Raw genomic sequence first — 25606 nt, 5'->3', positions numbered from 1 at the left:
TAATATAACACTGTATGTTAACCAAACAAAAATTTTTAAAAAAAATTTAAGTGTTCATTTAGTGTCTTTCTCCCTCAATAGGCTTTCTGAACAATCAGATTGCATTTTATTTGCACATTTATTCTGAGAATAGCCCTAAAATGGAATAAATTATAATACTTCGATATATACATATGGAAATCAACCAAGAATGGAAGATTTGCATAAAATCAAAGTTATCTACCTAAAGACTAGAAATCAAATTCTAGCCTGATGCGTTAGTTCAGGTTTCAAATTGCAGGATTACACTGTCACCTAGTGTAGACAAATATTTTCCCAGAGTGTGAAAGCTAGTGAATGCATATAAAATTTCATAGGATGCAACATAAAACAATGTTCACTTAAGGGTTCTTTGGTAAAAGAGAAAGAGTGATTTCAGAATGAAGGATCTTTCTATATTTTATTGATAAAAGGTAACATGGATCCAGGAACACATTTTATATATTTTGCTTGATAAATGAGAGTAGTGCAGAAGGGAAGCCTTGGATTCTGTACATCATTCTGCCAAGTAAATTTCCTTAATACATGTAATGTAAAGAAATTAGTACAATTTGTTTTCATAAGTGTGAAAGTTCCCAGTATATCTTTCTTATGGGTGCAACTGATATTTATTTTAAAAAGTTATTCTGCAAGTAACTATTCAAAAAATTCAGTCTGCAAGTCCATATCAGTTATAAAAAGAAAGGGGTAGCTCAATGGAGTTGAAAACATTACTTCTACAAGCAGCACTTCTCACTGGACCAGTAGCACCAGCATCAACCTGGGATCTTGTTAGAAATATAAATTCTCAGACCCACCTTAAATCTCCTGAATCAGAAACTCTGGGGGTGAAGCCCAGAGATACATTTTTATCCTCGGGTGGTTTTGGTATATCTTTGGGAACCACTGTTAGAAAAGGAGGGTTGACAGCATGTAGAAAAATATGTTGAATGATCAGTATGTGAGGTTTGAAGATGCAAAAGAGGCTTAGGACATGAATCAGCCGCTACAAATTGAAGATCCACATGGCAGCAAATGTAGCAACAAGTGTTGGAAGCACATGTGTGGTGGAGGGGATTTGATTTCTCCTTTCCTTGGGGTAATGCAAACGCTCATATTTTAGAGCAAGCAAAAGTAATACACCAGAAGCTTGGAGGTGGTGGTGGTGTTTATGTTAAATAACACATTCTTGTATTAATGGTCCATGGCAAGAACATATTCATTTGTGAGAGATTCAGAGAGAAATGGCTATCATCATGAGGCCCTATTTGCTTGCTACATATGATTAGGCTACAATTACAAGTATAGAACCAAAATAAGCAGATTAAAATAGAGCTTTGATTGTGGTGAGATTTCTTTACAGTAAAACTTAACTCAATGCAAAACTGTGGGAGTCCTAGTTTTAGCAACTCTCTGATTATTAATCAGCCTCTCAGCGAGATTTCTTTGATAAATTTCAAGCTCTAGCTGTGGCTAATTTGCAGCATCCTTGCACAACTGCTATGTGTCACTAGACATTCGAGTCTTTTATTTTTAAAGCCAAGATATACAGAAGAGAGCTTACAACGAGATACTATTAGGAAGCTAATTTTAAAAGGGTGTCTTCTTAGTTTTAATTTATAAAGTAAATGTGGGACACACGATATCTTTAAAAAAATTGTGTTTATGGTAACTTCACTTCAAAAGTATACTTAAAAAATATCATTGTGTTAAAACTAAGGAGCATTCTCTACTATTCTATGAACTTTATGGGATGTCCCAACTATTATGCCCTATGGCAGGAAATAAGGGGAAATATATATTTTGACACACCTTGTGTCTACTGTATTCTAACACAATGTTTTTAAAACCATGGGTTGCAACCCATTAGCTGGTCCTGAAATCAATTTATTGAGTTGGTCACTATCACTAAAAAATGAAATAGAATAAAACAGAAAATAGACTGCACTACATTTACATGGATAAATACTGTCTTCTGAAACTTGTTTCAGTTGTGAATATGCACATATACTTATCAAATCCATTCAGTCCATCCTTCAGCAATGCCAGAACCATTTTTCTGAAGACATATCTAAAAAGTCATTTTTGGCTTCAAACTCTTCATCCAGCTCCCTTAATAGCCAGAATAAAGTCCAAACTCTTTCAATATCCCCTTACTCAAAGTCTCCCCCATGGTCCTTCAACTTGTCATTTCGAAAAAAAAAAAATCACCATATATTCAGTTACTCAAGCTTAAAAACCAAGTAGTTCCACCTGCCCTCCTCTCCTTTTCCAGTCCACCCTATCAGTCTTTTTTTTTTTTTTAAAGATTTTATTTATTTATTTGACAGAGATAGAGACAGCCAGCGAGAGAGGGAACACAAGCAGGGTGAGTGGGAGAGGAAGAGCAGGCTCCCAGCAGAGGAGCCTGATGTGGGGCTCGATCCCATAACGCCGGGATCACGCCCTGAGCCGAAGGCAGGCGCTTAACCGCTGTGCCACCCAGGCGCCCCACACCCTATCAGTCTTGTCTCTGGATTCTCATAAAGTCTGAGTCAAAACTTATCATCTCAGAGGAGCCTTCCCTTACCCCTCAATCATGATCAGCCTCTAAACCTACCCCTGCCTTTCTCTAAAACACATTGCCCACTTTTGTATGTATTTTTAAAGATTTCATTTATTTGACAGAGAGAGAGAGCACAAGCAGGGGTTGCGGCAGGCAGAGGAAGAGGGAGAAGTGAGCTCCCCGAGGAGCAGCGAGCCTGATGTGGGGCTGGATCCCAGGACCCTGGGATCATGACCTGAGCTGAAGGCAGATGCTTAACCAATCGAGCCACCCAGGTGCCCCTGTATATATATATATATATATATATTATAACAGTTCCAATTCAAATTATCATGTCTATTCTTGTAAATGTATTTAGTATCTGTCTGCCTACAAGCTGTAAGGTCCATGGGGGCAGGGACCTGGTCTTTCTCTGCTGCACCTCTGTACTGAGACCAGCTCAAGGCTCATGGTAGGAGAGTCACCAATAAATATTTACCAAATGAAAGAGCTCCTGAATTAAACTTGTGGTTCCTAAAATACTCTCTTCTACCTTTTTGTCGTGGTACCTGCTATTTCTTCTGCCCAGAATGTACTATTCCCACTTGTTTTCTTGGTAGGCTTCTATTCACCCTTTAAGATTTCACTTCCTTTATGAAAAGTTTCCTGATGCTTCTGGACTGAGTTCATACTTGTTCTCAGTGATGCTGCAACCTTATTCCCTCACTATTTTGCAGTCATTTTCATATTGGACTTCCCAACTGGGCTGTGAGCTTCCTCAGGGCAAGGTGGTTATATTTTTGGTACATATAGTCATTCAATAAGTGTTTGCTGAATGATTGGGTACACAAATGAAAAAGAGTAGATGATCAAGAAAGATGATTTGTGATGATGTTCCCTGTTATAAACTGTAAGTAAGTAAAATTCTGGATTTCCAGAAAGGGAAAGGGGTGTGTGTGTGTGTGTGTGTGTGTGTGTGTGTGTGTGTGTGTGTGATAGAGCAGTGTGTGTTAGATGAGGGAGGGAGTAAAGAGGGATGAAAGCACAACTATTCTGTATAAAATACTTCTATTTACAAAATGGATAATTTTCAAATATCACACTGTCTTAGTGCATTTACAATCTTATATAATTGATCAGATTTCATTTCCACATAGTTTTTCAGGAACAAACCTGTTAGGTAAAGTGAGGGAGCAGTGTTAGTGATAAAAAAGCTTATGTGTCTAATTTTAGGGTGCAATCTGACCCAGACCAGAGAGTGTGGGGTTTGCACTGCTCCCTGTGAGACTGTCATGTCAAGTTATGAAATATGGTTAATAGAAAACAGGGACGGTGGACACTGGGGAAGGTATGTGCTACGGTGGGCGCTGTGAGTTGTGTAAGACTGATGAATCACAGACCTGTAGCCCTGAAACAGATAATACATTATATGTTAATAAAAATAAATAAATTAAAAAAAATAAGACAGGGGTGGAAAAAGGAGAAAAAAGTGCCCTTAAATGAGCATGTGTGTGTGTGTGTGTGTGTGTGTGTGTGTGTGTGCGTGTGTGAGAGAGAGAGAGATCTTGTTTTCTCTGGACTTATATTCTTTCTTAATAGAGCTGTTGCTTGCTCTTCATCATTTTACATAAAACTGCCAAGCTGGAATAAAGCCAAACCACTTATAAGAAAACCTATTTTCTTCTCATTTAAAAAATCTTTTATAAAAGTCCCCCTTCATTTGCCTTCTCATTCTAGCTGTAGAGGATTCTACAAAGTGGGAGGAGGAGGGGACAAAAGCAGAAGTGAGATATTTAAAACACTTAACAAAAGGATTTCTCAAACACTTAATTATATAGGAAAATCTGCCTCTCTTGTTTCCCACAGTAAATAGTAGTAGAGGATCTGGACTACAAATAAAGAACTTAAGTGGAGAGGGTCGCTTTGGAAAATGTCCCTTCCCCTGTGGATCTAGGGCTGGCTTACCTTGTGTGATTTCAGGGAGGTCGCCAGCCGCACAGTTTCTCTTCTGAAGTCCTACCATTAGAAGTTCAGGGGTTTTCTCGGGTTAGCAAACTGCTCCATTTACATAAGCCCTGGTCAACTTTCAAGAAAAAACTAGGGTAGGACCATTTATAATTCTGTGACTCAGCCAAAATGGCTACCCTTGGGAATCATAATTTTGATAGATGGAAGGAGAATGACAGGACACTGTGGAGAGCCCAAACAACGTGAGGAAATGGATGTCCTGATGCCAGTGGGGAGACAGGTAGGTCATGAGTAGAAAAGGAAAGGGGAACAAATGGTGTGATGTTCAGGTTTACTTGGTTCTCAGCTCATCAGGGGAAACAAATTTTTCATCGAGCTGAGGAAAGCAGAAGAGGAAAGGATTTTTTTTTTTAGAAGAAACAAACAAAAAATAAGAAATAATACCATTTATTTTGCAATTGAAAAATTAAATTGATTTAAAAATTAAAGAAATTTCAAGAAAACAAAACTACTTCACACTAGAGTCCAAAACTTATTAAGATCATTGGATCATCTGAGCCTGAAAGTCTTTGATTTTGGAGTGGATACTGATGTCCCCCAAATTGGGACAAGAAGCAGACCATCCCAAGTGTATGGGGTGGAGGCTCTCTCTTGAAATACTCAGGTTCTAGAGAGAGGATGGGTTTGTATGACTTGGTGCTAATAAAAACCTTTCTCTTCAGGTCTGTGCTCATTGTAATATGCTCTCAACTTGTTCATAGAGGAAAATATGTTGCTTATTTCCCAGAATATTCTGCTTAGCTCTGGTAATTATAGAGTTTAAGAAGAAATAAAAACTAGGGCGCTTGATGTTACATTTTACCAAGATTTCTACCCATGAAGTACAGAGACCTAGCATGTATTGAGTAATTAATTAGCTGCGCAACATTGAGCAAGTTACAAATTACTTGATTTTCTGTGCCTCAGTTGTCTCACCTGTAGAATAGGAATAATTTTAGTTTTACTTAATAGTGTTTTGAGAATCAAGCATTATCAGGCTTTAAGCATTTTCAACAGAAGGGGGCAAAGAGTGAGGCTATACTAGCTATGATGATGATGATGATGATGATGATGATGATGATGATGATGATGATGGAGAATAATGACTGTTTCCTGAGCCAGGCATTAGACGCTGCTATTTTGTTTAATTCTCAAAACAGTTGTTTTAGGTAACTATTTTCAACCCACTTTTCATTTAAGGCAACTGAGTTACAGACAGATTAACTTGCCCCAAAACATAAAACTAGTAAGCTTCAGAACAAATGGAGATTCAAATCTAGGTTGGCTGTGCACCAAGGCACCCATGAGTTCCCACATCTCTGCTTTCCAGTGAGCCCCTCTTTACCTCAGTCCTCTAAAAGCATTCACTGTATTCCTATAGCAGTTCTAAAAGCTTCCACTGTATTCCTATAGCAGCTTGCTTGAGTTTTTCTGGTGAATTTCTCCACATCCTGACTTTTTCTTTTCAGCAAACTTTCCCTGGCTAATTCCTCCTTCAGTGTAACCTTGTTAGCTTTGAGGACACACCCCTGGCTAGGCCTGGGCTCACAGGGCCGCCTCTCCCCACCCCTTCCCTCTGCTGTGGTTTAAAGTGTCACCAGATGCCCCAGGTTCACTCCCTTTGCTTTAAGCCCTTACAAGGGCAGGAGGAACCAAGGCTGGGCCCAGAACCCATTAGTGCTGGGGTGACAGTGAAGGGGTCTTGGGGGGAGCAGTGACCCCCCCCCCCACAACCCCTTCATCACTAGGACTGTTGGGACCAAAGAAAACCGGTTGGGAAAATGAAGAACTTTTGGTAAGACCTTGACATTGGAAAGACAGGTGGGGAGAACGGGTTGGGGGTCCTCAGAACCAAGGGTCTGTGTTCCTGCAGTGGTGGTAGGATGAGAGAAGGTGAGGGAAGATGGGAGAAGGGAGAGGAGAAAGAGAGAGACCCAGACAGAGAAATAGACAGAGAAAGAAAGGGAGACAAATGAGAGTGAGACAAGAGAACAAGCATAAGAGAGGAGAGAGACAGAGAAAGGAGAGAGAGCTATTAAACTGAAGAAGGAGAAATACTAAGGTGAAAGAAAACATAGACAAGGAAATAGATGTAGAAATGGTGAAATAGGTAGATATGGAGAAAGTGAGATAAAGCCAACAGCAGTCTCATGATTGTTTTAGTGTAGGAGCTGGAAATGTGAGAATTCATTAAATCTCTCAAGATTTCAAAGCCAAATGGAAAAAATAAACTATACTGAGATTTGATCACCTACATTAACTGTGTTTACCCTATTTCAAAACAATTAAGTAGTTCCCACCTGGAGGGATTCTTATTTGAGCCATTTTCTTTTCTCCTCTTCAGGAAAATTCCAGTTTTCTTCTTTGTGTGCAGTTTCCTGGGATCTTGGGCATCTGCAGCTGTCAAGCGTCGCCCAAGTAAGAGCCACAGTTTCTGGATTTTGAAATATCACTTGTTCCCAGAAAGGATCAAGCAGGGTTGTGGCTGAGTGAGGACTGAGTGATGCATCCACGGTCCTCCACAGCCTCGCTCTTCAATACTGCTTTAGCCATGGGTTTACTCCATGGCTAGTTTTACGTGGTCAGTGTTGGGTATAGAAGAGAAGTCCTGGCTGTGATCACAATTGGCAGGAAAGACAAGCTGTGTACTTCGGTGCCTTGCACAGTGCCTGCTTGGTTCATATGGTGATTGGTAATGTTGGGTGGGTGGACCGATGGATGGGTGAATGGATGGATGAATGACCTGGGGTCAGTGGAGGTGTAAAAGGTATTTTGATATACTGGGATGGCTGAGCCAAAACTTGTAGCTGGAAAATGTTTTTTCTGAAGTCTAGGAAGTCTCTGTTGTCAGGTGAGTCTCAGCAGGGTGCTGGGGTTGGACAGTTACAAGAAGCCTTCTTAAAAAGCTTTCTCCCTGCAACTTTCTACCTGTGTAAGGAGCAGCCAATTTAATTCTAGGATTTCTCATTGAAGTACATGTTTAATCATCTTCATGATTCTTTTCTTTTTCTCATTACTTTTCCCCATTCTAGGATGCTAGCAATAGTCTAGTTGGGACCCTTTTTTGATCTCTTGGAATGAATTTGTAAAATTAAAAGCACCCTATATATTTTATTTTGGATTAACGAATCCCTAGTCTCCCCCCAAACTCCTCTATTTAACAAAGATTCCTAAGAACTCCACTCTCCAGAAGTCCCATTAACTGGCTCAAGGCTGGCTCTGGATTCTCTTAGGAATTCTAAAATTTGTGGTGTTTAAGGAATATTTTCTAGTCCAAGCCACCAGAAGTTTTCCAAACGGCGTCTGACGCTGTGTCATTCACAACATTGTACAGCTCTGGTTCCAAAAGGAACAAATTCCTAACTTCTCCCAAAGGAATATTTTCCCAGTACAAATTATTAAAACTTTGCACCTTGTTTCTCTTCCAGGATGAGTTGAAAATGAATTAATTATAATCACAGAGTCATAGAGTTAAAGCCAAATACACTAAGCAAGCTAGTTGGCATATTATTCTCCTTTAAATAGTTGTTCAGCTCTTATTGTTACTGATATATCTTTATGGTCCTTGTAGGGGTTGGGGTAGGATGACATGCTATCTCTTTTGCAGGGTTCCCTGTTAATTCAAATTCGAATGGTGAAAATGAACTCTGTCCAAAGGTCAGGATTGGCCAAGATGATTTACCAGGCAAGTAGCCTTGTATCATATTGAAAATGCATACTTTCTATAAACCTACCTATATTCTTTTATTTGGGAAGGTTGTGGAAAGGAATATAACCAATCTCATTTTAGACTTCTTATTTTGTGTTCGCTTTCTGTAGGCTTTGACTTGATTTCTCAGTTCCAGATAGATAAAGCAGCATCTAGAAGAGCTATTCAGAGGGTAGTGGGATCAACTGCATTACAAGTGGCTTACAAATTGGGAAATAATGTAGACTTCAGGATTCCAACAAGGTATATAAAAATATTTTATCTAATTATCTGCCTCAAATGCATTTTTAAAAAATGAAAAGCTACGCAATGTTAGAAAATCTTCTCATGCTCATTGCTTCTTAGATCATGATTTGATTTGAAGATGAAGAAATATATTTACCTATCTATCTTCAGTGTTCAGTGTCTAAATATGTGAATACTCTTTATGTTTTCAGTATGTAATTTACTTTTCATTCCAGGGAGGAAAAAAAAAATCACTGAAACCATTATACATTGATTCAGGACATGTTCTTATTACTTTGCTCTCTGTTTTTGTATAATTTGTCTGGTTTTAGCTGAAAGGACCCTCTGTGAAAAGTGCCAGAGGTTAAGCATAAATTTAACTAGGAACCGCGGAGTGGTTAGAAGACTCACAATGGTGCTGTTCAAGCGTTCTGGTGCTGAAACTGAACCACACATGTACTGCTTGGCTCCTCGCAGGGATCAAACAAAAGCAAAACTAGAATAATGATAACCGAAGCAACGGTAGTGATGATAATTTAAAAATCCTCCACTTCATTTACCTCCTTCTCTAGAACTATGTTTTTTATCCTTTAAATTATTTATAACTGTGGTGCTTTAGTGTATGTAAGTCTTGCGTCATGCCATTGTTATGAAGGAGCTTCGGGATTTTCAGTTTTATATCACTAAATACCTTATATGTAATTACCATAATTATTGTACGTTTTAGTGCACTGCAAAATAATTGAATTAAGATTCCTTCGATAGGTGAACAAGAAAATTAGGGTTTTGATAAAATTAAGGTGTAAAAGTCAATAATGATTACTTATAACAGTAAAAGGGTATTATAAAAGCTCTAAATGTTTACAATAATGAAAATTTTGGTCAAATTAGAATATTCCGATGTAGTCCCAGATTGCAGATAGAAATTCATATTTTGAATATATGAACTACACTTTTTCTAAATATGAACTATATTTTATAAAATGACAATAGTGCACTGCATAAGCTTTTTAAAATAAATTTACTAATTAAAATTAAATCTCATCCTCATCATAGCCCTGTGGTAGAGACATTACTATCCATATTTTATGAAACAGGAAACTGAGGCCAGAAAATTTAAGTTACTTACATGAGGTCCCAGGGTTGGGAGGTCCTAGAAGGATTGAAATTCAGGCAGAATGGTGCTCCAACCACTATTCAATACTGACCCTGGAAAATTATTCACATTTGGAAAGATTATAGGCATGATTGTTATCATACAGACTTTTTTTTTGCTTATATTTTCTTTTCATGCACAGAAGTGCTAGTTGTATTCTTTTTTTTTTTAAATAGGCTCCATGCCTACCCCTAGTTGTGTTCTTAAATAAGCTTTTAAAAACATTTTTTTCTTTCTTTAATAAAATAAACATGATGCAAAACCCCCCAATGCTGACCTAATTCCCTCTTCTATAATTTCAGGTACAATCTGGACGGTCATTAACTAACTCTAAGTTCAGATATTGACCAACTTGAGGCCACATAAACCCGTACCTCCTGCTTATCTTTGCTGTTGCTCTTCTCTAAGTGCCAGAGCTGTCACTAAATATTTTTCACAGTATATAACCAATGTCCATATTCTCTATCTCCTTCACTCCCTGTCCCCCAAAGACTAAAAACTCTGTTTTACTGGCAAAGCTTATTAAAAGATGAAAAAATAATTAGGTAGGAAGTAGAAAAAAGTAGGAGAAAGAAATAAAAAGAGGAGGGGAGAGCCAGAATGCTGAAATAAATGGAGTCTCAAATAGGTAATAAGCTTACTTTTGGGCAAGCACTTACACTATCTTTGTTTCAGTCCCTTCAGCATAAATTAGGAATGATAATAACTGTGTCATAGATTTGCCACGAGGAGCAAACGTTAATAAGTTGGAGAGGGTTTGGATAGAACCTGGCACACAGTGGTATTAGTTAAGTATTCATTCAAGTAGTGGAGAGCACTACAAGGAGAGAGTGTGTGCAGATGGGAACCTTTTCTCCTTAGTGGATTCTTTCTTTTCAAGCTGTCCTCCCAGTCCTACTCATTCAAAAACCAGGTGGCAAGAAAAGTAGGGACTGGAGTTGCTCTCAGACCATGAAGGGAATAGTCTTGGTTTAAAGGAAATTTCTATACTGAAGAATATAGGTTCTGAGGAAATGAAAACAAAACAAAACAAAACCTTAACAGGATTTTTGTGGGAAGGAAATGAGAGAATGGTATATAAAGCTGATGTGATAGAATCACAATTTACTTTCATATTTTCAATTTCTTGGAAAGATTATGAGACATAATTTTTTGCTGCTTTTTATTCTTTATTTAGACATAATAGTATCATATTCTCAACTCAAATTTATAAACATTTCATGTTTGTTTACCTTAACAAATACAATTCTTAGCTCTTTTTTGGGTTAAGGTCATAAACAAACGTTTCAAGGTCTAAAGTCTTCTTATCTTTTATTCAAACCCTTATAGTTCTTCCTTTAAGGTATTCTGTGCAGACTGTAACATAATGAAATAAATCATTTATAGATCCAGCTTCTTTTATATTATGTATGCTGTCAAGTTTACTTATCGATGTGCACAGCATATTTGCAACAGAATCTCAGGCGTTCAAAAAAGACAATGCTGCTGACTGGTATATAAATTAGACTTGTGAGGACTTCTAAAAGGTTTTAAGTATATATAAATACATATATATATTTTATTAATTTGAACACTGAAAGGAATTTTCTTCTCTTATATAGACAAATTGTATTACCTAGCTTAAAAGATTAACAACATGATAATCTTGATTATACTTGTATATATACACAAACATACACATATATATTATTTTCATGTATATGAAGAAAGAGAGCAGATGGATACCTTTGATTTAACAATATGTCTATAAATGAACTTTTCTTCTAGCAACATCAGTCACCAACTCATTTTTTAAAAAAGTTTTTGGCATTACAAAACCAAGTCAGAGGTAAATGGGGACGTTATGTTCTATCCTACCTTCAACATAATCTCTTTGCTCATTTAGCAGGAAAGATGAGGTGAAGTATAAACTGGGTGAGATCCTCAGTCAACCTCATGATCTCTTTGCAAAAGAGTTGCTTAGACAAGTTACTGTGACTTGTGGAATCAAAGCAAAATAGATTTGTTTTATTTAGGGACTGATAAAATTCTACAGCCTCGCTCAGTGCATCTGTAAACAAATACATTGGTAGCATAGGTTTACAAAAACCTAGAAAAAGAGGGGCACCCGGGTGGCTCAGATGGTCGAGTATCTGTCTTCGGCTCTGGTCATGATCTCAGGGTACTGGGATCGAGCCCCATATCGGGCTCCTGGCTCAGTGAGGCATCTCCTTCTGCCTCTCCCCCTGCTTGTGTTCTGTTTCTCAAATGAATAAATAAAATCTTAAAAAAAAAAAAACCTAGAAAAATAATGCTTTAAGGAAGAGAACAAAACATTAAGATTTATCTTTCTTCTGTGAAAGGCTCATGCCTCAACAATAACTATATTTAGACAAAAAAGAAAAATTCTTTAAGCATCTGGTTAAATCCAGATCATTAAGTGAGAAGAATATTAAAATAACATATTCATAATTTAAATGGATACTTGTCAAATTTCACCATTGAATAAAACTTTTAAAATTTATCTACCAGCTCCAAGCTAATTGAGGTCAGTTAAATGAAATGTATAAACTTCTACAAGGTTATATAATTATACACTAGGCAATATATTACACTGCCTGAAGTGAACCTTAGCTTCTTCTCTAGAGGTTATTCTGGAATATGCATCTCCTGAAAAGTTTAAAGTCAAAGGAAATATGTCAAACAAAATCTATATTAACCGCTGTGCCACCCAGGTGGCCCCTCAAACAAAATCTATATTAAAAGTAAATATCAAAATAGATGTAGACATCTTTATTCTGGGGAAACAGTTCTTGCACACATTTTTTTCTTCTTTAGCTCCAAACAGAATCTTTTTAAATGTACATGTTAAAACCTCCTGTATACTTTTTTTTAAAAAATAGATTTTATTTATTTGAGAGACAGAGAGAGTAAGCATGAGGGGGGAGGGGCAGAGGGAGAGGGAGAAGCAGCCCCCACTGAGCAAGGGGCCCAATGTGGGGCTTGATCCCAGGACCCTGAGATCACAACTGGAGCCAAAGACAGATGCTTAACCGACTGAGCCACCCAGGTGCCCCAAAACCTCTGTATACTTGGCAAATACTTAATGAATCGAAAGCTTTGCAATAAGTATAATACACATCACCAGTGATCATTTAAGAATGTGTATTAACAAAGGAATTCACCCAGTATTATAAATAAAAACAAAGTTGTTTGAGAACAAAGGTTAAAGAAGTACGTGGATGCTAAAAGGGTGTTCAGATGAAAAGCTTCATATTATTGTTATTTTTATAACATCAGCAAAGCAATGAAATTTGTTGACATAATTGACCCATTTTATTGAAGGTGTACAAAAGTATTTGCAATAAAGTAAGTTATATTAAACATATAACCGCGCTATTGTGAGGGATGATAAAGTTTGATAGTTAAAGATAGAAAATCTTAGTAAGTTGAGTAATTTCACTTATTGCTAAACATTCTTGGAACTGAATAATTTTTTGGTTTAGAAATTCTTGACCCCCCAAAATATATTTTAATGCAACTGGCAGTAACACATGCCAATACAATAAATTTATATGTTATTCATTTTATAACAAATCAAATCAGCATCCACTCAGATATTTCTTCTTGCCTTTCTCTTTTTTTACTTTCACAAGAGGGGGCTATTTAACAGGAGTCTGACCTGAAGGAAGGTTATTCGGGGCTTTGAGTCCTGGTCTGTAACTATTTTCAGAAATGTCAAATATGATTATTTGCCAAACAAAATTAATGCTCAGTGTGCTCTAACATGCTCAGTGTGAAGGAGCTTCTCAAGTCTATACAGTTACTGATACTCAAAATGCATATGTGGGTCTAGGATATAATTGTGGAGGGAACAACCCAAGCAATTATGGAAATAACAAGTACTCCTAACAATGTACTATATTAAAATAAAAAAAAAATGAAAAGCTGCTTTAATTAAATGGCTTTATTAACTAGTAGAGCTGATCTGGATTCCAAATGATCTCTTCTTTAATTTGTAGAAGAAATACTGCCAAGAACCTTGCAAGAATGTGTTTCTTGGCTCAGATGGAATTGCTGAACAGGAGCTCTTTAGGTAGCATAAATAGTAATATTGTTGGGGTTATGTGGCATTGGGAACCCTCTTTAGCTATGAGGAATGGGTTTTTTTTTAATGTGTATTTTAGGATGGAGCATTAACATACATGAATGATTGAACTTCTCTGAAGGTTTTTACGGACAGTCATGAAAGAACAAACAGGGCACAGTTTTTCACACTGTAGCCTTTCTGTAGGTCTAGAATCTACGAAAGCATAGTAAGGGAATATGGTAATATGCATGGGTACAGAAAACAAGACTTTTATTTACCGTTTTCAAATTTTACTCAGGAATTTATATCCCAGTGGTCTGCCTGAAGAATACTCCTTTTTAACTACTTTTCGGATGACTGGAGGCACACTTGAAAAGAACTGGAGCATTTGGCAGATTCAGGATTCCTCAGGGAAGGAGCAAGTTGGCGTGAAGATTAATGGCCAAACAAAATCTGTTGCATTTTCATACAAGGGACTGGATGGAAATCTCCAGACTGTAACCTTTCCAAATCTGCCTTCCTTATTTGATTCCCAGTGGCATAAGATCATGATTGGTGTGGAAAGGAGTAGTGCTACTCTTTTTGTTGATTGCAACAGGATTCAATCCTTACCTATAAAGCCAAGAGGCCAAATCGATGTTGATGGCTTTGCTGTGCTGGGAAAACTTGCAGATAATCCTCAAGTTTCTGTTCCGGTAAGTATAAAACCATACACTATGGTTGATTAAAACAAAACCGGATTGCTTAAAAACTAATACTTCAGGTATCTTAGATAATCATCTGAACATCTTAGCCAATGAACAGTTATTCATTTTCAAAATTCATTCAAGCACTTAAAAAGCATTCAGTGCCCGTTTTGAGCATAGCAAGTATCAAACGGAATGGGCAATCAGAGAAAGTCAAATAAATGGCTCCTGATCTTGAGGAATTTCAAGTCTACTTGGAAGATGCTACATGCCGACCTGGAGCTCCCAGAATCCTTCAGAGGCAATGTAAAAGAAGTAAATACTGATGTGGTACACATTGTGCATAAATAGCTAATAAGAATATTCAAAGTAAGGTTAAGATGAATGGTGAATTCGGTAAGTCCAGAATTCTGTGCTTATTGAAGGCAATGAACCTTGAAATAGAAGGATCTGAACTAGCTGAGGGAAAGAGCATTAAATAAAAAGGAAGTAGAGAATAAGGGGCCCAGTCAAAGGTCTGGAGACCAGCTGGTTTGGATGAAATGTATATGTGAAAATGTGTGTGTGTGTATGTGATGAGGGGAAGAAGGGTAGGTGATACTAACTGCAGGGCATGAGAGAGAAGGTTAGGAAGCCATATGGTATCTGATTAACAAGAATGAAAAGTATATAGATGGTATAATATGTATTTAGAAGTAGGTCTTGCGTGACATATAAAAGTAAAAAGTAAAGGATTTTAGAACTCTGTTCAGGATTTTGCTGTTGAGTTCCATGGATATAAATGTTAGGAATTATATAATAACAGAATAATTGTGCCAACTAGAACCATACAGTTCTATCATTTTGAATTGTTAAACTTTCATTGAACAATCCTTTAAAAGGATATTTTATAATGCTATTACAGGAATTTAAAAAATATATCTTATAGGATAAATGTTCTTTCGGGGAACTTAAAGAATTTAGAGCTCAATAAACTATTGATGCCAACATATTCTCTTTCTCTCTCTCTCTCATACAGAACTGTTAAATTCTAGTCACAAAACTCATATCGTGGCATGTAGCAGGGGTGATACAATGATTTTGAATTGTTTCTGTGTACTTCTCCAAAGGAAAAAGGTTATCAGGCTCTCAGTAATGGAATTGTTCAAATAACGTATTTTCAAGGGAAGAATTGTGATTAGTGTGAAGGGTAGTGTGAAATTTCTATATCTGTGAAGGACAGGAAGCAATTTGTAACTGCCACTTTACTGCTCTGGCTTGTAGACACTTGAGAAAGTATTTCTTCAACTAATGAGTTATCACACCTCAAGTGGCTGGGTTAAAAAGCCAATGGGACCACTATTGTGCCATCTTGAAATTTTGTGCAGCAAGATTGTTGCAATGGCATGGGATTGGTTTGCAGACAACACCAAACTTCTGCAGTATCTGTGTCATTTCTGGACCATGTGGTAAGGGCAGGGAGACCTTAAGGCACCTCTTTAATATAATGAACATCAATCAAGTACTTGCGAATTGATTTATTGATTCACTGGCCTGAAAAACATTTCAATTTTTTTTGTAGTTTCAAGTTTTTATTTAAATTCCAGTTAATATACAGCATAATATTAGTTTCAGGTGTAGAATTTAGTGATTCATCCCTTACATACAACACCTGGTGCTTATCTCAACCAGCGCCCTCCTTAATACCCATCACCCATTTAACCCATCCCTTGTAAAACATTTCAAATCATTATAATTCTGGATGCGAGGACATTATTAAACTCTTTGATTGCCAGAATGGTAAAGTCTCAATATTACTTCAATATATTATAGTCTAGTTAATAATGTTATAGCTGATTGTAGGTTTTCTGCCAAGTCTAGTCTCATATCAGAGTGGAGACCAGTTACGACCAGTTATCCTCTATTTTATTCTGTCATGTGTAGGCATGCAACAAAGAACCTGGCAGCTGATACTATATTTTGCCTCTGGTCCACCAAGGAGCTTTTCAAAGTCAGTACACAATAGCCAATGTTAGAAGTAATTGAAACAGGCATGAACACTTTTTTTTCCTTTATACTGAATTTTCACTCTCCCACAAGGAAAGACAAAAGGGACTTGAACCTAAAGCTTCATTAAAATTTCATATTTGATGACATAGTGGTGGTGGTAGTAATAATAACTAAAACGGGTCAAAGTTATAGGCCAAAAAAATCCTATTTACATCCAAGGACTGACAGTGACAATGTCAAATTCAAACTTGTCACCAAAATGTATTCCTCAATTTTTACCCTATATTAGACAAAGAAATTGAAAATTCTATGTAAGGAAAACGCATTTATGCTTTTTAAGCATCTTAATACCCTTAATATGCCATTTTTAGTTTCAAAAATGCTTTCATTCCCATTAATTTATTTTATCCTTGCAACAATTTTATAAGATAGCAAGCACAGATAGGATTATCTCCATTTCTCAGTTGAAGATGTGACTTCAAGAGGGCTTCTTGGCTTGTAAGAAGCCATGTTAGGCATAAAATTTCTAATCTACCTATTTTCTGCTGTACCAACTAACTTTCCTTTGAGGAAAGTAAAAATCTGTATAACCATATATCATTCCTTTTAAAGCACTTCCTCTCTTTCATTTTGGAAGGCATTTGTGCATAGAATTTTCAGAATTTATTTTGCAGGACAAGCAAAATAAATGCTTTCTTTTTTAAAGAAGGAGGATTGTACGGTATAAAACATGTTCTCAGACAATAATCCTACTTGTTTATTAACTTAGTAAATTTGCATCATGTGCCTATATACTCGGTATACAAAGTTAAATAAATCACAGATCTTGTCTTCTTCAGTTCAGTCCCTTGAGGGTGAGGGGTTGAGATAAGGAAACAATGACAATACAACATGATAAGGATCATGATAGTGATTGGAAGCACGTGGAAGAAGCTCCTCACTCAGATCAGGCCAGGGAGGCATGAGAGTGGAGGTCAATTACGTCTACTGTAGAATCAGGTACAATCATGTCTACTGATGTTTAGAGAACCCTGGGGGCTGAATGAGCATTATCCAGGAGAAGACAGGGTCCAGTGTTCTAGGAAGAGGGGCTCTCATTAGGGAATTCCTACATATATCAATTCTTCCCTTTCCAAGTTTTATTAGTCTTCCCACACTGCTCCTTACTTTTCTAGACCAAGAATAGTTAAATACTCATACAAGTTCCCAAAGTCCAAGTTCAAGTGTCCATGAGTTGATCCCAAGCCCTTGTTTTTACTCTTGTTTTATGTTTTGGTTTCTCACCAATTTGGCTGAAATCTGAAGTTGCTGGCTATTACTGAAGCTTAACATTGACCATATATCCCTTAGAAGACTTAGAGAGGGATGAGTAATAATATCCTTACATTCTGGGAGGTAGAAGTATACTGATAGGGCACCCTTCTCTCCATCTGGAGAGAGCAAATTGTCAATATTTATGTGTGAGAAATTTTAAATTAGAGTGAAATGTGCTAATAACAAAAAAAAAACCAATAAAGAAGAGTATATTTTTCTATTTTTCTTCATGAAATTGGATTCATTCTAATCTTTGACATTCCAGATTAACTGAATACTTTTCTCAGGATCAACACTGGCTTCTCTTTAGTAAATAAATCAAAAGCAAACATCCCTCCTAAAGGTATTAACAAATGTCAAAAGGTAGCCCTAGGAACTGCATAATAAAAAATGCAATTGAAAACAACATTTGATGGAGCACTAATGCTAAAAGACTCATTTATATTGTACTTGTTTGTGATTTTCCCCATATCTATCCTATCTTGTGTCTCTTTCCCTTTTCTAAATTGGAAAAGGAAACCAATTTCAAGAGGTTTTTCATAAAGCTTGCAGTACAGGGGCTCACGTGATCTACAACTCAAACACCTTCTCATCATTCATGGTTATTTAGTGGGCTCAGAGCATTTTATATTTTTTCCCAATGTACTGCTGTAATACATTGTTAGTTTGATTTTATAGCAATAAATCCCATATTTCCTATTCTCCTTTGTGCCCATATTTTAGGATGGTGGCATTTATCCCACTGCAAAGCTCAGTTTTCTGGCAGCATACCATAAAAACGTGTTATTTTATGACAGCTTCTTTATTGTTTGTTGTCAGCATGATTGCCTAGGAGAGTTATTTGGTACAGCTCTATTAGAAAACAAAGTTAGCCTTTCTCCTTTTTCAGGGATGTACACTAGGGGTTTGGGCTTAAAGAAGGGCACGAGTTTATGTGGTTTTACAAATACATGATTCAAAACCTTTTTCTTTTTACCTATGCTTATTCAAAATAAACCAATGTGGAAAATAATCAGAAGATATAGTGCCTTTAAAAGTATATTTCAAGAGTCCTACTCTATGTTATTTTTGTTAAATTCAGAGAAAATGTGAGAGCAATTAGAAAGAACTGTCAAAACTAGTGATAGAGAAGCTATCAGTCCTTTCTTCTACTCCATAGAATTAAATCATACTAATCTCCACACACAGAAACACTGAAAGTTTCATAAATGATAACACGGGAAAATCATCTATGAGGTTGTGGTTAATATTCTTTTTGGTATTTAAGAAATATTGTAGGAAAGTTATTTTTCAGTGATATAAGAAATGCATACTCTCTACTATGCATAATATCTAAACTATTAGGTTTGCTTATTAAGTTGTTTTTTGACAAATACTCCTTTTACAAATATTCTTTCACTTGTAAGTATGAAATAAATACAAAAGAAATAGTTATGTTATGTATACATAACCACAGGAAATTCTCTTTACAACACTTTGGTGTGATTTGATGGAATATTTTTTAATACTGACTGTGAAGACAATTTTTTGGAGATAAAATCTAGCTTGCTGCATTGTAAACCATATTAACAATATCAGCTGGATTTTCAACAAGGTAGCAATGAAATGACAAGCACACAGAAAAAAATCTGCTAACATAGGAGGGGCCATAATCAAAGGAAGGGACTATGATAACTAGAATATAAACTAAATGAGGGTCAAACTTGCTTTTAATGGAAAATTGAAAACACTGAAATTTTTTATTGGCCTCAGCTGTGCCCATACTGTTGCAATAATAAAAAAAAAAGTGCTATTAGTTTTCCTATTTCTACTAAAATGTATATGGGCTAAGGTCATAAAAAAATCTTTGTTATGTAGACTGGGTGGTTGTAAGTCAAGAGATTAATTCAGTGTTTTTGTTCCTCCTCTTTGTGTTAATCTCTGTGTGTTTGGTTTCTTTGGTTACAATGTGGTGTCAAGAGAATCATGAACTCTTAAAGCTGGAGGAAACTTTGATTGTATCTACTCCAAACCTCTAAGTTTACATGTGAAGAAACTGAAAGCCAGACACAGGAAGGGGTTTGCCCCAAGTGATAATCAAACCAGAAGATAAATCCTATCAATTCTTAGTTCACGATAGTTCACCTTTATATATTCATTAATTAACATTTGGTAACTATTTATTAAACATCTGTTAAGTTATAGACAGAAATTAAAGCTCCAATGGTGTTTACATTCATTCTGGGGAGAGGATATGGACACAAATGGATAAATGAGTAAATGTATAGAATGCCTGGTGCTCATGAATACTATGGAGAAAAATGAAGCAGGAAACTGGATGCTTGGAGAGAAGGCCTCACTGAGAAAAGAACATTTTAACCTGAAGGGGTTGGGGATATTAGCATGTGGCTCTCTGAGGGAGGAGGGTTCTAAAAAGGGAGAATATAGAGTGAAAAGGGACTTATGTTGGTGTTATCTGCTATGTTTGAGGAGGGCACGGAGACCAGTGCGGCTGAAGTGAGACTGAGAGAAGTAGCCAATGAGCCTGGAGGGGTAACATGATGGAGTGAGGGTGGGGAAATTGTGTTAGCATTTTGGCTTTCATGCTGTGTGGGATGGGAAGCTATCCAATGGTTCTAGAAAGATGAAGTAATATGCTCTCATTTTTTGAAAGTATCTCCTTGGCTGCTGTTTTCTCAATAAAATGTAGGGGAAGAGAAGGACAGGACACTTAGGGGTACAATATAAGGAGACACTTAGAGACTACTGCAATAACTCAGGCAGGGCTGGTCTTGGTTTGGAACAGGGCAGTAGAGGTGGAAGTGGTACAAGGTGGTCAGATCCTGACCCATTTTGAGGATAAAGTAAACGGATTTGAAGTGTAAGAGAACAAAATCAAGAGTGACACCAGTATTTTTGGAGTGATTAATCAGAATTATATAGTTGCCATTTATTGAGATGGGAAAGACTATGGGAAGAGCAGGTATCAGGGAGAATATCAAGAGTTGGTTTGGAACCTCTAAGTTGGATCAGGATTTTGATCACTATTAGACATCTAAGAGAAGATGCTGAGCAGACAGTTAGGTGTGTTTTCTGGTGTTCAACAAGCAGGCCCAGCAGGGGATAGAACTCTAGGAGTTGTCAGCGTATATATGGTGTTTAAAGCCATGCAGTGAGATGAATCACTGAGAGACGAATGCAGTAGAGAAGATCCAAAACTGAACTTGAAACAACCAACATTTAAAGGTTGCTGAGATGAGGGAGATTCAGCCAAAGAGACCAGAAAGGGCAGCCTGTGATATCGGAGAGAATCAGGAGATTGTGGTACTGACTTACAGGGGAAATAAAATTTTAAGGAGGATAGAATGGTCAACTCACTCAAACGCCATAGACAGATAAAATTAGATGAGGACTGAGATTTGATATTGGATTCAGAAACCCATGAGAGTGACTTTGAGAAAAGACCTATTGGAGTATTGGGAGTGAAAGCCCAGTTGGAAAGTCTTCAAGAGAGAATAGAAGGGATAAGAACTGCAGGCAACAAATACAGACAATTCTTCTGGGTTTTAAATGGAGAAGAGCAGAAAACAGGATGGCAGGTGAAGAGGGATGTGGTATGAGGGGGTGATTTTTTTTTTTTAAACGGGCAGATAACTGAGGATGCCTCACCATAGCTCAGAGTGTAACATTCCTTTATGCTCTACTAAAGTCACCTCTTTCTGACTCCAAGGATTGAACATTTATTACCACATGAATCCCCTTGAAGTGCCCTTTTAAATTAGGCCACCTTTCCCCATCCATATCCCTGGTGCAGGAAAATCTTTGATGATGGTCCATAATTAGCTATCCAATACTACTCAAATTCCTTAGCTTAGAATTCAACAGAGAAAAAAAATCGAATGTCTACTGTTGGCCACAGTGAATCTAATCCCTTCTGATACATCACTTCTCCTCTCGTGCTGTGTTACTGTGACCTCTTGCCTTTAGAACTCTAATCTTTACCCTCCCCATCTCTGCCTATGAGAATCTCAATCGCTCTTCAGGGCCTCACTCGCATGTTACAGGTTATATGATCTCTTGCTGATGACCTTAGCCATGTTGTACATCAACTGAGATACTATATATAACATCAAAAGCAGTTTTTGGCCTAGATGCTGCCCTATGTACTAAACATTTTTGTATCTTCCATAGCTTCTATCTCAAAACGCATAAGAGTGTTATATAAGGATATGCTGGATAAAAAGATGAATAAAGTACTACATGCCAGGTCTGCTAACTCTAAGTCTACTGTTCTTACCTTTAACTGTTCTGCCTCTGCCCTTGGTATGATTCGGTTGACTGTCACCTACTCATATTTAATGACCACTCTTAGCACTATGTCTCGAACTGCAGGGCCTAGTCTACAGAGAGTTGGGGAAATGCCTGATTTCAGGGCGGTTTAGGGCCTTCTGCTTAGCAACTAGGAAGCTTCACTTGAAGGAGGTCTCTCATGATGGTAGAGACCAACACTTTGTCATAAACTGAAAAGAAAAATGAGATCTCAGAGTTCAAGTATTTCTTTAAATCTTTGTTGCCATTGAGTAGACAAAAGCTTAATGAAACATTTCTCCTGTTAAAAGAATTTATCTTTGAAGAGCTAGTTTTTAGGTATTATATACTTGTAAAATTTAATCGTAATTCAGTATGCAAAAAAATCAAGCCTTGTTCTATTCTCATTAATACTGAACGAAGTTCTATAGTTTGCCATTAGAATTCTCTCAGGAGGAAAAGATAGTTGTCTGCTATTAGTTTTTCCTTAATTTTTATGAAAAGCTTAAATACCTTACTAATTTTTCTCAACAACCTAGCGAAATAAGTAGAAATCACTAGCACTGTTACAAGAGTACAGAGTTGGTGCCAAAATTCTTTGTTTCAATGTGTTGTCTGCTGGACACTACTCTGGCTTAGGGGATGGAATTATACTTTAATGTTCCATAGAAAAGAATTGGATAATGCCAAATCTGGGTGATGTAAGGCACCTTACAATCAGACAGCTCAGTTCTCCCTGAGACAATGATGAAGTATTTCATGTTGAGAAGGATGAATTGTGCTAGGGCATTCTGTTTAACTGATTAAAAAAAAAGCTTCTTATTTCTCTATTGTATTTATCTCAAGTCTTACAAACTGTAAACTCATTATGGGGAGGAGAATATCTTCAGTTTCCCTAGAATTTTCCCTATGCTATATTGCATGGCATATATTAGCACTTCAAAAATGTTGACTGAAGGACTAAATTAAAATATTCGTCACATATATTTTGTCAGTGGGTATTCAAAGAGAACAGTGATTCCAGGTATGAAAATGAGAAACGTGTGGAAATCAGCATTTTTGATGTGTAATGAAAGTGACTTTTAGTAAGGAACTCTGCCAATCTTCCTTCAAAATAATTAACATGCAAATTGGAATTCATATTGCATGCCAAAAAATGGTTGTTGTATAGATGATTATTAGTGCGTAGGTGGTGTTTATGTGGATGCACAGATGTGTGCAGAAACCTTTGATCTATGTGGCACTCCAAACAACCCAGCCTGTATTCACAGATGAATTACATTTCATTCCCCCATTATCCTGTGCCACAACTGCATCTTGCATATTTAAGCAGGTGCACCAATTTATCCAGAGAGAATTACATTTTTCAGAAAACAGCTTAATGAATTACTTTGCATTTACAATAAGTAACTTTAATGAAGTATCTAAACAAAGGATATAGGTTTCCCGGTTAGCCATATAACTAGTTTCTCAAGGTGATTAGGCTATGAATTTGAGAATCAAAATATCAAACATATACAATGCATGCCTAGTGTTAGTTACCAGTTCACAAAGGACTTAGTTAATAAAATATATGAATGGTCTTTCTTATTTTGAGAGTTAGGGAGGGTGGAGACACCTTTACTTATTCCGGTAATATTTTTATCTAATCATTGAAGCAAAAGAATTATAACCCTCTTTCCTATATGATATTTTATTATACACATGAATATGTAACTGCATATAGAAATAGTTGTCAGTTTTTGGAGAAGCATTAGAAAATTGCTTCTGGATGTATTTGCGTAACAATCATGCAAACAGGGAGAGGTCTGACTTCTTAGGGACACTCCTTAGTCTTGTTCTGAAGTTTTCTAGCAGATGTTGGATGTAAGCTTACAAAGTTTTAATTTCTAGAGCACTCTTCTTTTCTATTCATCTTTAATGTGAAAGTTCAATCACCAAATCCCTTGGTTACTGGCTTAGAAAATGATGGCCGCTTCTGGAGACGGGATGTATTCTTGGGGGAGGCTAAGTAGAGGAGTAGAGAAGGCCCTTAGTTTACAATCAGGCACATTTGGAATGCTAGCTCTGTCTTTTACTAGCTGTGTGACTGTGGCAAATGATTTAACCTCTCTGCCCCACTTTACTCATGTGTGAATGGCTTTAGAGAGTTGTTTGAGCCACAGCTAGGTATTTAGTAGTCATTAAGAGAAGGTTGTTTCTCTTTTCTTTTAGCTTCCTATTAAAATTTCCACTGCAGTTTAGAACAAAACCAAAATAAAATCCTTCCCAAGCAAATGAGACTACTCTAATAAAGATAAAGTATCTGACAAAGTGATGTGCTTAACTGTAAGATAATTGTGTGGCTTGAAAAGCAGTTCTTTTGTAGGATGTCAGTATACTATTGTTAAATAATTCATACCATGAATACACAATTTTCATAAAATTTATAGAGAACTTTCCATCTTAAAATATATCTTGGTTTAGCTGTTCACTTTCTTTTCATCCCACTTACTTCATTTTTCCAGATACCCATATTTTCTGGAGAAGAGCCATGGTAGGGTTGGGAGCAACCAGGACAGTTAGAATCATCTAAGAAGAGGTGCAAATGCAGGAATCTGAAAGCTTAATGTCTTATTTTCACCCCTTTATAGAAGGGAAAACTTCCTTTTGTTTAACTTCCCTTCATAATGAGTAGAAGGGAAGGACTTCATCCTTCATCCTCTCCAAGTCTGATCTTTCATTCAGTAACCTCAACTCTGGATGTTTCCATAATAATGGAAAAAATGTATCTAACTCAATGCTAGATCCAGGAGATCTAGGGACATTTTGGCAGGTGGGATGGAGTGTAAATCACTACTGGATGAAAGAAAAGACATAATGTTTTAGATTTGGGACCTTGATAGTTAATTAGACATTTGCATAATGCCAGAAGAATCAACTGACCAAGAAATACGGATCTGAAATGAGATGACTAGCAAAGAACTTCCTCAATTTAAGAAGATAGGCCAGAATGGAAGTGCTGGATGTTGCACATCTTTTTTTTTTTTTTTTTTTTTTTTTTTTAACCTTGTCATCTGAGGCCTTCTGCTTCAAAACTGGTCACTCTTTCGTTGTACTGTTTCTCTCCTGTTTCCTTCTTTCTCTCTTAACACCTGCTAAAATGTAAGAACTTGTCAGGGCATATTTGAATTTCAAGTGTCTGAAAATTTTGTATCTCTTCAACCAATGAATGAGATAACACCAAATTTAAATGTTCTATTCTCTTGTTTTTTTTCCCCTGAGTTCCAGATTTCCCTCTCATTCCCTTCATTTCCAGTCCTTCCTATTTCCATTTTAAGCTGTGAATACTCCATGGAGAATGTCTTCTCTAGCACGCAAATTTCTAGGACTGGATTTTCTCTCCTCTCCTTTCCTCCTAGATGCTACCACTTTGGCTGTCTCTGTCTGTAATCTTCTCCCATGTAAACTCTTGGCTCATGTGTTCTCCTTGAAGTTCAGCAGCCCTGGGTTCCAATCCAGACCCTCACACTGGCTTGTGACATGGACAGTTCCTTGCTCTCTCAGGGCCTCATTTTAACAGAATCTGCATCTTGAGGGTGTGGAAGGACAGAAATGGAAAGTCAGTGCCTGTGGTCTGTTC

The 25606-nt window shown here is 36.9% G+C and overlaps 1 protein-coding gene across 1 annotated transcript in view; it reads left to right on the top strand.

The window, feature by feature from the left end:
• Positions 1 to 6321: 6321 nt before the first annotated feature.
• Positions 6322 to 25606, top strand: part of COL9A1 (collagen type IX alpha 1 chain) — an 82419-nt gene continuing 63134 nt past the window's right edge. The window contains exons 1-5 of the mRNA XM_008684819.2: positions 6322 to 6344; positions 6894 to 6967; positions 8157 to 8234; positions 8369 to 8501; positions 14007 to 14403. Coding sequence (XP_008683041.1) covers positions 6331 to 6344; positions 6894 to 6967; positions 8157 to 8234; positions 8369 to 8501; positions 14007 to 14403 — 696 coding nt within the window. The 5' untranslated portion in view covers positions 6322 to 6330. The remainder of the gene's footprint in view (positions 6345 to 6893; positions 6968 to 8156; positions 8235 to 8368; positions 8502 to 14006; positions 14404 to 25606) is intronic.

The sequence above is a fragment of the Ursus maritimus genome, unplaced genomic scaffold (assembly GCF_017311325.1).
Source record: "Ursus maritimus isolate PB19 unplaced genomic scaffold, ASM1731132v1 scaffold_29, whole genome shotgun sequence".
In the NCBI taxonomy this organism is placed as follows: domain Eukaryota; kingdom Metazoa; phylum Chordata; class Mammalia; order Carnivora; family Ursidae; genus Ursus; species Ursus maritimus.
The sequence above is the reverse complement of the archived record's forward strand: the minus strand, read 5'-3'. Positions and strand labels throughout refer to the sequence as shown.